At 41.3% G+C, this 15,779-nt stretch overlaps 1 protein-coding gene across 1 annotated transcript in view; it reads left to right on the top strand.

Moving 5' to 3' along the window:
* The first annotated feature begins 731 nt into the window (after nucleotides 1-731).
* The window catches only part of A1CF (APOBEC1 complementation factor), a 53,920-nt gene continuing 38,872 nt past the window's right edge, over nucleotides 732-15,779 (top strand). The window contains exons 1-4 of the mRNA XM_084841907.1: nucleotides 732-825; nucleotides 4,901-5,059; nucleotides 12,091-12,235; nucleotides 13,965-14,099. Of these exons, the coding sequence (XP_084698033.1) occupies nucleotides 12,137-12,235; nucleotides 13,965-14,099 (234 nt within the window). The 5' untranslated portion in view covers nucleotides 732-825; nucleotides 4,901-5,059; nucleotides 12,091-12,136. The remainder of the gene's footprint in view (nucleotides 826-4,900; nucleotides 5,060-12,090; nucleotides 12,236-13,964; nucleotides 14,100-15,779) is intronic.

Here is a 15,779-nt window from a genome sequence, read left to right on the forward strand (position 1 = left end):
CAGTCCCAGATGGTACTGGTCCAGCAGCCTCCCCTGAAGAAGCTCTACCACTGCCACTGCTAATGGTGAGACCCAGCCTGAGAGACTGTTGGAAAATTTCTCCTCCCCCTAGAGAAATTCAAAGAAATGAGCCTCCCAGTTTTTCTTTCTACAGGTAGGGTCGAGAATTTCAATAAGCCATTTGGGAACAGCTTTAATAAAAGGCACATAATTTTGTTATCCTGAAATCCATTCTTCCGCCTCCTTGCTAAGATTATTCAGTTCTGTTTATATTTCAGGTTCTTACTGAGCAACAAGGAAAGCCCCGTCATCTGACCATATACCAACAAGCAAAGTTAATGCTACAACCAATTACCCAGGAGAAAAATTATTTTCAAAAATAAGCATCACACACATCCAGCAATCCTAAAGTTCTTAAGACAATTTACAAGGGGTTGTTCAGCTGAGTGATAAGGTAAATTAGTTTCGGTTAAAATTTTGTACACCATTTTTTTTTAAAAAAAAATCATCTCTTTTAGCTGACCGATTTTAAAATGATATCCTTCTCACCTTGTGCACATTTATTCAGGTCCACCACTGACTTTTGTAAACATATGTCGCTTGTGTAGACAGTGAGCTGCAATGGCCTAGCTATCTGGCCAAAGGGCTGCATGGAGCAGAGAGATAGGGCCGGTTAAAATTTAACCTACAGAACTGTAAACCAACCTGGGTTTGCTGAACCTTTGGAGTTTGATATGATGATTGGGGAATAACCTAAGTGACACGTCGCAAATTCAGCATAATCAAGGAGAACCTTTCCAGGTGGTGGTCTCTGAAATTGCTCAGGTACAGTCCCTTTGTGCTGTTTCCCCCTGTTGATAGCTTTCTAAAAATAGGGCACAGGATTTTGAATGTTTCCTACATAGGAATTTGTAAGGGAGGTCTTGATCTCAGCTCCTTTTGAACGAGAGAGGCATTTGAAATGTCAAAATTCAGTGTCAAGAGCTCTGCAGCTTAGAGGATGTAGATGAGTTCATTATCTGCAATGGCGCATTTACTATACAAGCCCTCCCCAGTGCTGGTAATAATTCTAGAGAGCTGTAAAGTTGGTGTCAGTGGAAGCAGAAAGTGGCTTTTATCCTGTTTTTGAAACGGACAATTGCCGAGATCGACATGGTAGTGACAACTGTTAGAGAGTTTTGCCTTTTTGCTGCTTAACCAGCTTTCATGATTTGCCTTCTCTAGCTTTTCAGTGCTAGCCTTAGATGTCAAAATCAGACACTGCATGCAGTTTTATATGAAAGATCGTGAGGCAAAACGGCCACTAGAGAAAAATTGCTTACTTTCTTTTATAAAGAAGTGAGAGGGAAGTAAAGGGGTGCCCTTGTCCTCCTCCTCCCTCAATTCACTTTGGATTTGTTAAAGCGCAACTTGCCGAGGCTAATCATTACATGTGTCCGAATGCTTCACTTACAAAACAGCCACTCTTTATAATAGGCATTATTCTTATTTTATATCTACATCCATAGCTGTCTGGTTTGCAAGCAATCACCTCTTCTGGCTGTACAAGGTTTATGGTTAGATTACCCTTTCAGCGTAGTTTTCAATGCACTTGAGCTTAAAAGGAGAGAATGCAATTCGAGATGCAACAAGCAGTATTTTTTAATCCTGGTGGATTACTTCTGGCCTCTTGAGGTCATCTTTAGATCTCAAAAAGATGAGCTAAATACCAAAATAAACAAGATAACCAATGTTAAATTACCCACATTTCAGCATTTAATGAGAATGGCGTAGTAGTAGACATTTTTGTAACTGAGAAACAAGAAGATCAAGACAATGCAAGGGATTGTGTTGTGAGAATGGTATAAGGCACATTGTGGCAATGGGCCATAAACCATAAAGCCAGTGCGTCTGTTCAGCCAATTAATTTTGTTGTCCGGTTGAATTATGAGTGTGTTTTCCCAGGGCCACCTTTTGAGGATGATGTATATTATTCCTTTGAAGGCAAGGACTAAAAGAGAATAAATATATTTGTGCAAGTGATACAGAAGCATTACAAGAATAATTGCACATAACTTAGAATTCTGTGTGTGTATGTGTGTGTGTGTGTGTGTGTGTGTATGTGTGTGTGTGTGTATATATATATATATATATATAGTGTGTGTGTGTGTGTATGTGTGCGTGTGTGTAGAGAGAGAGAGAGCACATGAGAATTTATATTTTGTCTTCATGATGCCTCTATGTATTATAGATTACTTTTCTCTAAAGCTGTTATGGGTAGCCAAAGGCAATATTTGACTATGCTGTTCCCATGAACCACGTTTATTATCTCATACGTTTAAAAGACAGGGTGTATTTTTATTTTTTTTTATTAAATATTTCTGGGCCATCTTTTGAGGTGCAAGACTCTTTACAGGCAGCTCACAAGATAAAAACAACACAACAGGAAACACCAGAGTTAATAATAGGTAATTAAAAAAAAAAAAAACCAAATGTGGCCATGTTGGACATAAGAAAAAATCCCTAATCCATATTTGATCAATACCTTTATTAGGTCAATGAAAGGTCACAAAATGGTGTGCAAGCTTTTGAGTTCTCCAGAACTCCTCATCAGGCAAAATGGTAAACATTAACAAAGCCAAAGGGGTGGAGAGTGGCTGGTGTCCAAGCCATGGAGTCTGCATCTAGTTACAGTCTTAAAATGGAACATGGGAGGAGGCTGCAGACATTCAGACATTCCTGCTCCCCAAATACCAAAACGAAAAGCAATTGCAGACAAAACCACCAGCATAGCCCCCCCAAGCAATAAATAAATTATGAAATGGATTTTGCCCAACCCTGAATAATATGCGCCTTGTGACAACTTACATTGTTTACATATAACTTTGTGTATGTGAGAGAGATGATAGATAATTTTCAGAGGGATAGCTGTGTTAGTTTATTGCAGCAAAAACAACCAAGAGTCCTTTGGCACCTTTAAGACTAACAAATTTATTCAAGCATAAGCTTTCATGGAGTATAGCCCACTTCATCAGATGCATGGAATGTTATTGAGAGTGTACAGTACATATGGTGAAGGGTGGGGAAAACTGGAAATGGTGACATCAGAAGGGAAACACAGAAAGTACCGACAGTGACAATCACATTATGAGAGAGAGAGAATGTAGATATATAAATATAAAATTGCTCCTCAGGTACGCCAGACAGTTCCCTCTCAGTCCTACCTCACAGAATCAGAGATGTGTATTTGAATGTGGGATCTTCTGGCAAGCTACTTATCTTCTCCCCACACTTAAAAAAATGGAAGCAGGGCAGAGGATAGAGCAAATGTACACAAACGTGAGGCTTCTCACCCTGAGAAGTCTCCTAGGGGCTAAATAATTTTTGTTGAGGCTCAAGGAATATCTATTTACTGACAGCTACAGAGAAGTTAGAGTGGTAAAAAAAAAAAAAAACACTTATCATGGAATACAGTTTATGAAGTGTTCAGAAACTGTTAAGTTCTGTTCCACATTCAGTTCACTAAAGATGAAAGGTCCGTTTCTTGACTTGACTCTCAAACTTATTGTTCCTTACTATTTCAACATGGCTTGGCTACATGTGTCTTGGGCAACTCAGTATTTTCAAGTGAGTTGCTCTATTGATCTGCAAAAGGCAAACACTGTTTTTCTTATCTTATTCATGGAAACAGTAACTAAGCTTCTAGAGAGCGCTGCTAACAAGCAACCTCCAGAAGCAAAAGCACAGCTGGAGGGAAAGGTAATACACTAGAAACCTGTGTTTCCATCAGATTAAGAAATTCCACGATCTCTATCTTTGCAATGTGCATTGATCTTCGAACAGTGAAGACAAATGTGTCTGCAGATGGGGCCAGGGGTGGGGGAAAGACACTGGCTAGGTACTTAATGGTGAAATATTATGAATCGGACTGCCTCAGCTAGATCACAAAATGGTACTGAGAATAGCCATTGCAATGAGAGGAGAATACTCAGCATGGCTTGATGAGTTGTAGCTATTTTGGCAGCACTGATATTATTATTATTGTTGTTGTTGTTGTTATTTGGTCATGGTGGTGCAAGCCAAAAGAAACTGACACCAAATTAATATGCCCCAGGAGGGGAGGGCCATAACAGTGCAGGCAAGAGGTCCTTGTTTCAAGCCTCAGCTTTTCCCATTCTAACAAATGATCTCAGGAATGAACCAATGCAATAAGGCTGTTCTATATGTTCATAAGTCAGAGCTGCAAGGGGTCGAGATGGAAAGGGTGAAGGGGCTGACAATCCATTTGATAGTAATCTCATATAATCTAATGCTGTAATTAAATAAAATATTTATTTTAAAATGATAAAGCAAAACTCTGTTAAATGCAGAATTAATTACATAGGTTAGAATCCAACTAAAGGCCTACTTAGAGTAGATAGAATCATAGAATCATAGAATAGTAGGGTTGGAAGGGGCCTACAAGGCCATCGAGTCCAGCCCCCTGCTCAATGCAGGAATCCAAGTCAGATCCATTGAAATGAATGGGAGTCCCAGGGGGTAATTGGATTCTACCCATACTGTTAAAAAATATAACCCACTACCCCCCAAGTAAGGGAACACCACAGTGAACAATAAGAAGCAGATTTTCACAGTTTCCTTGAAAAATGCTTTATACTGATGGTGCAAAAGTTAGTACAGTGCTGAAAATTTCTCCCACATTTTTTTCAACCATTCTTATTATATTTGATAGAAAAGAAATTGCTTTTGAATAGCAATTCAAAGGAGGAGAAATGTTGGAGAAATTTTCATGTGTTGGGTTTGAGGTTCTTGTGCTTACCTTACTTGTGAGGTGGCTGAGGAGTGTGCATGAGTGTCCTGTCTGTCATTGTACAATAATCTCTGTGGCAGCCTGTAGCCTCCTCAGCTTCCTGCACTTCAGTTACAGCCATCATGAGGAAGACATCATCCGGCAATTCCTCCCATGGGCCTTTTTCCGTTCAGGAATGGCAGGTGGCTTGGGAGGCTGCAGAGCAATGGAAAGATGTGTAACAGAGAGAGAAAACACACACACTACCCTTGGCCACCTTGCAGTGACTAGGTAAGCTCAAAAACCAAAAGAAATCCAAAATTCTGCCTCAGAAAAGTGGAAGCCTCAACCTAGTTATTGGTTGCAGTGCAATAAATCAAAAACTCTTGGGAAAAAAGAAAGAACCTGTGCTACAACCCCTGCCAATAGTGACCCCTATCTATCTGTGAGAAACTGTTGGAGAATTTCTCCTCCCCTAAGAGAAAGTCAGTGAAATTGTCCCCCAATTTCTATGCCCAGAAATAGGCTGAGGAATTCTGAGAGGCCATTTGTGCACAGCTCTCATATAAGTACAGAGAACAAGTGCAGTATGGTGACCAGATCATTCACTGGATGATCTGGGGGTTCTAGCATTACAAGAGAGGGAGACAAAACATCTCCCTAGTCACTTCCTCCACACCATGCATGATTTGATTGTCCCCAACTTACATGTCTTTTTTCTAAGCTTCCTTTCCTTTAGAACAGGAATTTAGGAACCATGTTAAAGGACATCCCACAAGAGAACTAGTTGTGATCCAGAAGACGTAAATTAAATAGTTAAAGGCTTCTGCCATTGCAAAGTACCCTCCCACCAAGGAAACAGCTACTGCTCCTCTGCACAGTTCGTGGCACTGGGCTAGGCTTCTTCCAACAGTATGACAGGCAGAAACACACAGCACTGACTCATCTTTGGGAAATAATTCTCACCCTTGCGCATTCTAAAAGTAAATCCTTTTTTTAATGTCATGAGAATAAAGTTTGTTTCCAACTTCAGCTCCAAAAAAGTGTGCTTCAGCTATCAATCTTTTGGCAAACGTTGCTTTAGGTGACATAACAGTCTCAGCAGGGCTTCTCCTTCCTGTGCCGGTCCAAATATGCTTTGCAAAGTAATTTAGACTCATTTTATGTGTATTGTCTGAAGTTCACTGCTTGTTAAAGCTCAGAGATTCATTTTTCGAAGATGGAATTGAATCTATGTCTAGACAAAGGCGGCTTCAATTTGATTTTTTGTCCTTTGTGCATGAAGTGATTATGCCCACATCAAAATTATATTAAAAAGCTAGAAGATTAAAAACTCAATAATAATAATAATAATAATGATGATGATGATGATGATGATGAAGACATCCATTTTGAAAGAGCTTTTTAATGGAAAGCTGCTCTAAATATAACTGGCCAATAGAATTCCTTTTGTACTGTGGCAGTTCAGAACTGTAACAGTACTAGGAAATAAGATATTCTAAGCAATCTGAAAGTTGCTAATATTCGTACTGTAACACTTTTACAGACATATTGGTAGCTGTCTAAGTTTACGAGAATCCATGTTAGAAGAAATGAGATAAATATGAAACAATAATACAACTTTGGAAAGTTTGACAATCAAACAATAATTTAAAATAGTTAAACTTGATAAGGCTGCAACCCTACAACCTGTCAGTCAACCTCCAACAGGCTGTAGGACTTTGCAGAGCAGCTGTTCCACGGGCAAGACGGCACTGATCCCCCTAAAGAGCCTATAGGGTCACCACTACTCCAGTGGAAAACTCCATCAGCATAGATCAGGGGCAGGCAACCTGGTGACCTCCAGATGTTTTGGACTATAACTCCTATCAGCCCCAGCTATGGATGCCAGAGAAATCTGCAATTAAATCAATGAGTTCAGGCATCTATGAATCCAACCTGCAGATTTTGCAGTAGACTAGCTTTTCCCAAGGCACACAGATTCCGCATACTTGTGGACTGTGGTTTTTTGTTTTTTTTAAACTTTCCTGAATTTTAGGCAAATTTAATTGTAGAAAAATACATAAAATAAAAAAACACTGGCAGAAAATGAACACTTCCCCCATAGGCTAAAGCATGAAAATGCACCAGGGGGGGTGCATTGGGTGGGGGGATCTGCACATTTCCACAAGTGTGAATTTGCGCAAATGTGAGTTTGCACAAATTTGGGAAATTCGAAAAAATCTGATTCTGTCAATAAATGGAAAGCAAGACACTTAACAATCTGCAAAATGCAGACAGAATGGATTTTACAAAATCCGGACATCACTAGCCCCAATCACCATGGTCAATGGACAGGGATTGTGGGAACTGTAGTCCAAAACATCTGATGGGCATCAGGTTGCCTACCCTGGCATAGGTGTAGCACTGGCCATGTTTCTGCAGTGGGAGGAGGAAACAGGTATGTGGCTGGGCAAATCAGGAAAGACACTGGATATGCTGGATCCAAAGTTACCCCTTACATACTTCCAGAGAAGGAGGAGGAAAGGTATGCCAGCCTTGGAGCTGCCATAGTTATTTCATTTCCCATGGGAAATAAAACAAAACAAAAGGCCAAAAGGGGAAAAATTAAAAGGTACACCTACTCCTCAACACACACACTCACTTGCACACACCTTATGCCTTGGCCAGCATAAGCTGGCAGGTCTTAAGAAGTGGCCGATCTTCCTCCATGGTATTTCCCCCAGTCACATTTCTTTGGGCCAAATTGTTCTGCTAACCATGCATAGTATAGCTATGCATGATAGTTTTGCTTAATCTTGTGTAAGCGTGTGCGGCCCCAATCTGTATTAGGACCATAGCACTCCAAGAGTTAAACTTCCCCGAGCCCATTTTTCCCTGAGATTCCACCACTCCTTCGGGGGAGGGGGGTGTTAAAAAAAAAAAGTGAGGGAAAGCCTTCATTGCCTCCAAAAATTAGAATTGCTCTGTAAGTAACTGTGGTCACCAAGGGTCAAAACTGGATGTGACTGGGGCATATATGTACTGTATATTTAGGGATGTGCCTGCCCTGTTCAAATGGGAGGTGCCATGTCTATTCCTTACATGAAAATGTATCAGGAACCTTCCCCTTCCTCTACCTCAGTGGGCTCTATGGCTTCAAGCATTTTTATCCTCAATGTGGTTCATGCCTGGTCACAGAGCTGGACTAGGGGAAGAGTATTTCAAGCAAAAAGATTCAGTGAGGTTAAGAAGGTGAAGGGACATTATTCCCCCCTTAACCACAGGTTAGAAACATAGAAACACAGAAAGCTGCCTTACACTGAGTGAGACCCTTGGGCATCTAGCCCAGTATTGTCGACACAGACTGACAGCGGCTCTCCAGGGTTCCAGGCAAGGATTTTTCCAGCTCTACCTGGAGATGCCGGGCATCGAACCTGGGACCCTCTGCATGCAAAGCAGCTGCTGTATGACTGAGCCACAGCCCCTCCATTACACATTCCTTTTTGCGTAAAAACAATAGACATCCCCATACCCTGAATGGGGCAGATGCATGCAGAAATCCATGTAGCTGTCCCAGGGCTGGCATCAGGAGGTGGCATTGCTGGGCACCTACCAAGTCCCAGCTGACTCCTCTAGCATTGATCCTCCTCCTTGCTGTTGGTCTGTTGTTCACTTGTCATCTCTGACCATACAAGCGAGAGGAGAAGGAACAGTAATCTCTGCACAACTTGTGTTCTCCATCTGGGAGGTGGTGCGGATTGGGCCCAGGGGGAGAAGTAAATGAATGGATAGCAGCAAAGGTATTGAGGAGAATGAGGTGGGCCCCTGGGGGTGGGGACACTGGGGGCATGTTGGCCAAGTACTCTCCAAAATGGAACCAGCACTGGCCTGTCTTGTCCCATCTAGGTTCACCCTCAGCTATCTTAGTTACTTACCTTGTTTAACAATTTTTGTCCTTCAGTGGCAGCTGTTTTACCTTTCCATATTTATCTCTGTTCTTCTAAGATGGCTTCTATTAAACCTTAGGGGCTACCTAGGATTGCATAGTTGTTATCGAATGAATATTATCCATCATGCATTTGCTGTAAACCGACTGATGTCAGTGTATGGTTTAATTTCCATTTTTTTCAGTGAAAAATCAAAACTTCTATTTCCTCCTACAGTAAGTGGAGTATTGCCTTTGCCCATTTCCCACAGAATATTTAGAAAGGAAAAAGGAGAGACTGCCAGAATTTTTATTTATTTGACTTCATTTTTAGTCCGCTTATCAGACAGTTGTTGTCTCCCAAAGTAGCTCATATTAATTAATAAAAAGGGAGACAACTATGCCAATAGTAATGACTTTGGATAATATTACTAAGACAAGATTAGCCAGAGTGACACAATAGATAAAGCTCTGAGAATTTCCTGTGCCCTAACCAGTAATGCTGGGAGTTGATGTGCAAAACATCTGAAGATCTACTTTCTGCCTGAAGGCCAAAACCTCTGGGGATCTACTTTCTATCCACCTCTCCTCTATCTGAAGGCATCCTCTGTTTCAGCCCTCCCCAACCTGGTGCCCTCTAGATGCTCTGGACATCCTGTCAGTTCCAGTCAGCATGGCCAATGGTCAGGGATGCTGGGAGTTGTAGTCTAAAACACCTGGTTGTTACCAGGTTGGAGAAGGCTGCTCTGTTTGCAGGGCTGCCTGGTCCAAGTCCATTTTAACAATGAAAAGCCATTAGAAAGGAGCACAGGGCCCTGAACAGCAGACTTATAAGACATACAGCTCACCTGGGCACCGTGTTCCCAACAGTGGAATCCTCTTCTGTCTTCTTTTTGACGGATGCAAGTGGTCTCCCTGCTACGCGCTTATGCTGTATTTGACTTGGCTCATGACCTTAAGCTTATCATCCTGGTCAAAGGGCAAAAGATGAAATACTTAGAATGGTATGTGAAAATGTAGCAACTTCTAAATTGGCATCTGATTAGAATATGGATGTTCTAAGGGATGAACCCCTTGCCTGAGTTGTCTCTACCTCCTTGCTGAAGGCAAGGTCAGCCAAGCAAATGCATTAGGGCTATAACACAAGGGGCCGAGTTGCATGTGCGAAGCTGTGGTCAAACATCAGAGATGGAGCTTTTGGAGAACCTGACATCACTACTAGTGATGGTGCCAAAATGTAGTACTAGGATGGGTGAATTCAGGAACAAATTTCCCCAAGGACAGAAAATAATGAGCCAAAGTCCTCCCACAGATTGGACCCAGCTTTTCCTTCAGCAGTGCTACCGCTGCTCATCGCTGCCCCTCCACACGCACACCTTTAGCAAAACTTACACTTGTAAATAAGTGCATAAACTCCAGCATTGAGCAGGGGGTTGGACTCGATGGCCTTGTAGGCCCCTTCCAACCCTACTATTCTATGATTCTATGAAATAAGGAGAGCTAGTGAGTGGGATGGCCAGGTGTTCTAGTTTCAAGAAGACAGTCCTCTATTTGAAGGTGTCCTCTATTTGATGGCCTGTCAAAGCCAAGCCTGGCTTAAAGTCATAACGAGGAAGAACAGCTCAGACCTTGAAACTGCCCATCCACAGTTGGCTCCTGGACAACAGACTGAGCAGGCACCTGGTCACAATCTTCCCCACTATATTGTATTTATATTTAAATTAGAGTTAATATTTCTAAATTTGCACCCAAAGATATACATTTGTGTATGCAAATGCTATGCAGATGCCTGTGTCCTGTTCTAAAATAAGGTGAGGAAAAAGATGAATTTCTCCTTTAAAACAAGGTGCATGGGTGAGTGCTATAAAGGCAAATTGCACTCCTGGAAGACCTGGAAGAGCGTAATTTGCCATTAAAACAAGCTGCGCGCTCACCAGGGGAAATGCAAGTTTTTGCTGCCGCCCCAGCACTGAAATTCAGCAGGGTGTTTTGGGGAGCACTTGGAGAGGAGTCATCACAAAACAGGCATATGGCCCACACTTGCTTTAGATGAACACTTGAGCTGGGAGTGGCCCCAGCCCTGACATCCTGCGCATCACGTAGCTCATCTCCCTGGCATCCAAGCATACAGTATCAACACCCGCGGAGAGGGAGCTTCCACATGTCCAGTTGTACTCACAGAGGCCTCCGCATGAGCCGTGATCCTATGCTATTAGGGTTCTGGCCCATGTGTAGGGCCTCCACATGTACAGCTGTACACGCAGAGACCCCTTCTCTAGACATTTGGGTTGTGCGCATGATGCTCACGATGCCCATATGCATGATTAGTGGCACCACTCCCAGCTTGCAAGGTCACCAAAATCCTAAGTAGAATATCCAAATAGGGCTCCTGTGAACAGGACTATGGAGTAGTGCTGATGCATCTGTGAATCAACTCTAATTTTGCTCCGAATAGGTGTGTTTACTTCTTTTTGTTTGTCTGTTCTTCCACAGAGGATTATGCAAATCCCTTTGCTAGCTGCTACCTAAACATTAAGCAACAAATGAGGTTTACTTCATATATAGTCAAATATTTTAAACTGTAGTGGTGGAACACCATGATTGTATTTACAAGAGAGGTGGTCACATCTTGGAATGAGAACTCTGCACATTCCCTTCTTAATTCCCTGTGTTCTGTTATTCTTTTCCCTTGGCATGTGGTATGGTTTCATGTCAAACCTCTTTAGCGGGCAGACTTGTTTGTCTAACCTACTGTCACTATATAATATGACACTTGCTATTTAAAATAAAGGTTTGTGATTTTATCTCCAGGTTTATGAGTTTATCCAAGCAATGGTGTTGGAATAAACATCTGTTCAAGGAATGCATCCTTAGTGGAGTCATTTTTGTTCATTCTCTGGGAAAGGAATTCACAAACCCATCTTCTTTTATTCAGGATGAATACAGAATGCAAATAACAAAAGAACCTTCAGTTCTATTTTGTCTTTTAAACACTAAGACCAAATTCACACAAGCAGCAGATGTGCAGTGGTAATACTGTTCTTGGACTGGACCACATTAAGGGTGCAATCCTGTGCATGTTTAGACAGAAAAAGGCCCTACAACTCCCAGCATTCCCCAGCCAGCATGGCTGGCTGGGGAATGCTGGGAGCTGTAGGACCCTTTTTTTTTTATCAAAACATGCATAGGATTGCACCCTAAATCTGTCAGTGATTCCTTGCATAAAAGTCCCCAAAAAATCTATTGGAGTGTCAAGGGACTTGCTTGATTCTCTTTGCTTTGTGGAGATGTTGGGTTTTCTAGTTTTGCTTTCTAATTACTTTGGGTGATTCATTTACAGTACCTTCACTGATATTATGGAGCTTTCTTTTACAGAAATATTAATTTACTTAATTTATCTTAAATTTGATTCCAGTGAGCACCCCGTAATTAACCTGATTTTTTGGTGATAATCACTCACAATGGAATCAAATCAAAAATCCGGGGATGGATTGGCCGGCACACAGAAAGAAGCTGCCCTCCGCACATTAATTCAGCGCACAGGATATAGTTTGATTCAGGTAGGAATTTCCCTGTCACATGACTACTACTTTCAGACTACTCATTTGAAGGTAAATTAAGCTTGCAATCCTATACACACTTACCTACGAGTAAGTCCTGTTGAATTCAGCAGGGCTTATGTACTCCAAGTAGATATTTATGGGATTGTAAGTAGCTTATTGAGGGTTTCTTTAATGGTTCTCATAACACGTTCCTTCCTAAGGAAATCATCTTTTTTTTATTCATTCATTTCATTTATTATATTATATTTCTATACCGCCCCATAGCTGAAGCTCTCAGGGTGGTTCACAAAATGTTTTTTACAGGGTGTATTAAAAAACCTAAAACATTTTAAGTTGTGGCGCTATATACCATGGACATTTGATTTCTGCTGCATTCTGCTATATACCATGGACATTTGATTTCTGCACCTAGTGAAACACACAAAATCTTTGACCTAATTCATTCAGCCCCCATGGCTTATATGGACCCTGCCAGTAGTTTTTCTTCCAACAACCTGGCTGAAATAAGATGGGGACAGTATTTGTATGAACTGATCACTTCACATAGAGGATCTCCACTCAAGGGGTAGTATCCAATGTCATTAGTCAGTTGTGACTAACTTAAGTTCCATTCATTTCAGTGGGTCTACTCTACATAGGACTAACACTGGATACCACCCAAGAGCTGGAATCTGAGCAATGGAATCATCAGCTCAAGGGAGGGCCACTGCAACCACACAATTCTCAATAGGGATGAATCTGTTCATTTTGGTTTCTTTCCATGTCTCGTTTTTCCCATCCGCAATTTATCCCATCCTGTTTCCACATCAGTTTGAGACTTAAAATAAAAGTCAGTGTGAAAATTCATGTGCATCTTCATGGGCATTTCTCCGAACAGACACATTTTTGTATGCAATTTTGCCTAGTATATGCATTGTTAAGGGTTCTAACCTTACAGGCGGCCTAAAAAACATTACTTATTTGCTTTTTTGAATGCTTTTTTCACCAATATATGCATTTTTGTTCAGATTTTCCGTTAATCTCTGCATTTTATGTTTTGGAAAACTGTCTTGTAAAATTCCAAGAAATGCAAATCTGGTTCGCATATCGAGTTAGGAAGGGCAAATTTGGTAATTTCTTTCTTACCAAAATGCGAACTGACTTAAACTGTCCCCCATCCCTATCTGAATCCTGAATCCTGGTGACTGTATGTGCCACCCCCTCATGACTGTGCTAGTCCCACAATCCATCTTGGGGCCACCAATGTCTTGCCCTTGGGGGAAGTTCTGAGACATGTCTAATGGAATAAAGAATGCATGAGGGCTTAAAAGGGGTAGAGAGTTGGGGCCGAGCATGCTGGCCCTGCCCACTACATCCTCGCACAAGTTGCCCCCACACTCTTCAGTTCAGACCTTTTCATGTTGAATTGGCAAGATGTGAAAGACAGTGCTGCTTGCATTTACTTGAATGCGAGTAGAACTTACAGCACAATCAGGAACCTGGATAAGGAAGGGTCCGCAATTATGATGAGAGTTCTACTCGCATCCCAGCGAATCTGAGTAGAGCTCCCATTCAGACCTTGCCCATTCAGGTGAATGCCTGAACAGCACTTTTGACAAGGAAGGATAAGATTCAGGAACAGAGAAAGACAGGACCAGGCAAAGAAAATCCAGTGACATGCCTAAAGAGACATGCTATGCTGCGATTACCACAGACTTTGACGTATCTTTTGTTCTCTTCAACTCAGGAAAATGGCCAAAGAAAGTATGGAGGGCCACCACCAGGATGGGATGGACCACCGCCAGAACGAGGCTGTGAAATTTTCATTGGAAAATTACCCCGAGACCTCTTTGAAGATGAACTTATACCGTTATGTGAAAAAGTAATGATTTACATTTAGTAGGTTTTCTTCTCTTGCATATATTTTTTTTAGGAATGGGTTTATTTGCAAGAAACAGTTGTATAAAGGAAAAAGGAAAACTTGTCAAAATGATGAGTGACTATGTGCAGTATCCATATGGATGATAGCAGGCCCGGATGTCTTTCAGGACATGTAAAATGGCAAAAAGCCTGAGACCTCTGCACACATTAGGATAAACATATTTTCCTACATGGAGAATATCTCAGGTAGGGGCACTGTTATATGGGAAATTTCCAGTGTGTCACAGGATCTCAAGCATTAGCTTTTTGTGCCTGAAGCTCGGGGTGAGATGGCTTGGAAGCCAGGATCAAATCTCAGGTTGGCTATACAGATGACTAGGAAGCCCAGGAGCATATCCTTGGCTGACTATACAGATTAGAAAGCCCAGGGTCAAATCCCTGATTGGCTATACAGATGCCTGGGAAGCACAGGGTCAAATCCCTAGTTGCGTATACCGAATAGAAAGTCCAGAGTCAAATTCCTGGTTGGCTATATAGATAACTAGCTTGCATTATGCAAGTCCTATCTTTCATCCTAACAATTGTTATGCAGTTCCTGGGGGGCTAAAATATTACTGATCTCCTTGGAGGAAGGTTACATATAAATAAATTAAAATGCAGCTCTGATAATTTGCAGATGAACTGACCTGTTTTAAGCACTTTCTGGAGCTAGCCAATTTGCAAATACAATTCTCAAGTAAGCTCCCTGCTTTTGGAAATCCAGGATACAATCCACAGACTCAGCTAAGAATGTCTTATCAAGAGAACTTTGTGTATGCAGTGCTTAAAGGTGATTTCACAAGTGATACTAAAAATACGTTTTAGTCTTGAACACTTCTAAGTGTTGTTCATGAGATATAGAAATGGAATGAGAGCAGTTTTTAATTGGATGTAATTATGATAGATAGGTTCCCTTTTCATTTAAAGTTATGGCAATTTCAGCTACTAAAGGTGCAATCCTATGCATGTTTAGATAGAACAAAGTCCTACAACTCCCAGCAACTCCCAGCATTCCCCATGTTGTAGGACTTTTTTCTGTCTAAACATGCATAGGATTGCACCCAGATTCAGATGCAGATATTCCTTCACCTGAGTAGCTGGAATCAATGACAAATACTTATAACAGTTTCCACCATTTTATATAAATGTTTTGAGCATATTTTGCACATCTGCTAACTTCCATCCAGTGAAGTAGATTCTTGTCTATTCCTATCTCATCTTGCAATAAATGTGTTAGTCTTTAAGGTGCCACAGGATTCATTGCTGTTTTTCTTGCAACAGACCAACATGGCTAACTTTCTTATATTACATATTCTCAAAGCCCGCCATAAAATACTTTTTAAAAGGCTATTAGTTCACCCATGGGAGGGTTGTTCCAGAACTTTTGTCAGAGCAGGAGCAATGATGTCATCCGCAGGCGTCTAATTGATAGACTGTCCTTGCTCTGGCAAGTGAATGAGGTGATAATGAGGCTTTCAAGTTTTACCTTTGTATGTGGCATATTAGCATAGAAGAAGTCAGAGAATGAGAAAATAAGCAGAAGCTGAATACTACTTTCCTTTTCTTCTTGCTAGCAGTTTAAATTGTAACACTTCTTTGCAAGAGTATTTATATTTCTAATTAAAACCTAAAGGTTGCATTT

This window comes from Heloderma suspectum, chromosome 3, assembly GCF_057233095.1.
Source record: "Heloderma suspectum isolate Gila_16-S chromosome 3, 16-S_ref, whole genome shotgun sequence".
Lineage (NCBI taxonomy): Eukaryota > Metazoa > Chordata > Lepidosauria > Squamata > Helodermatidae > Heloderma > Heloderma suspectum.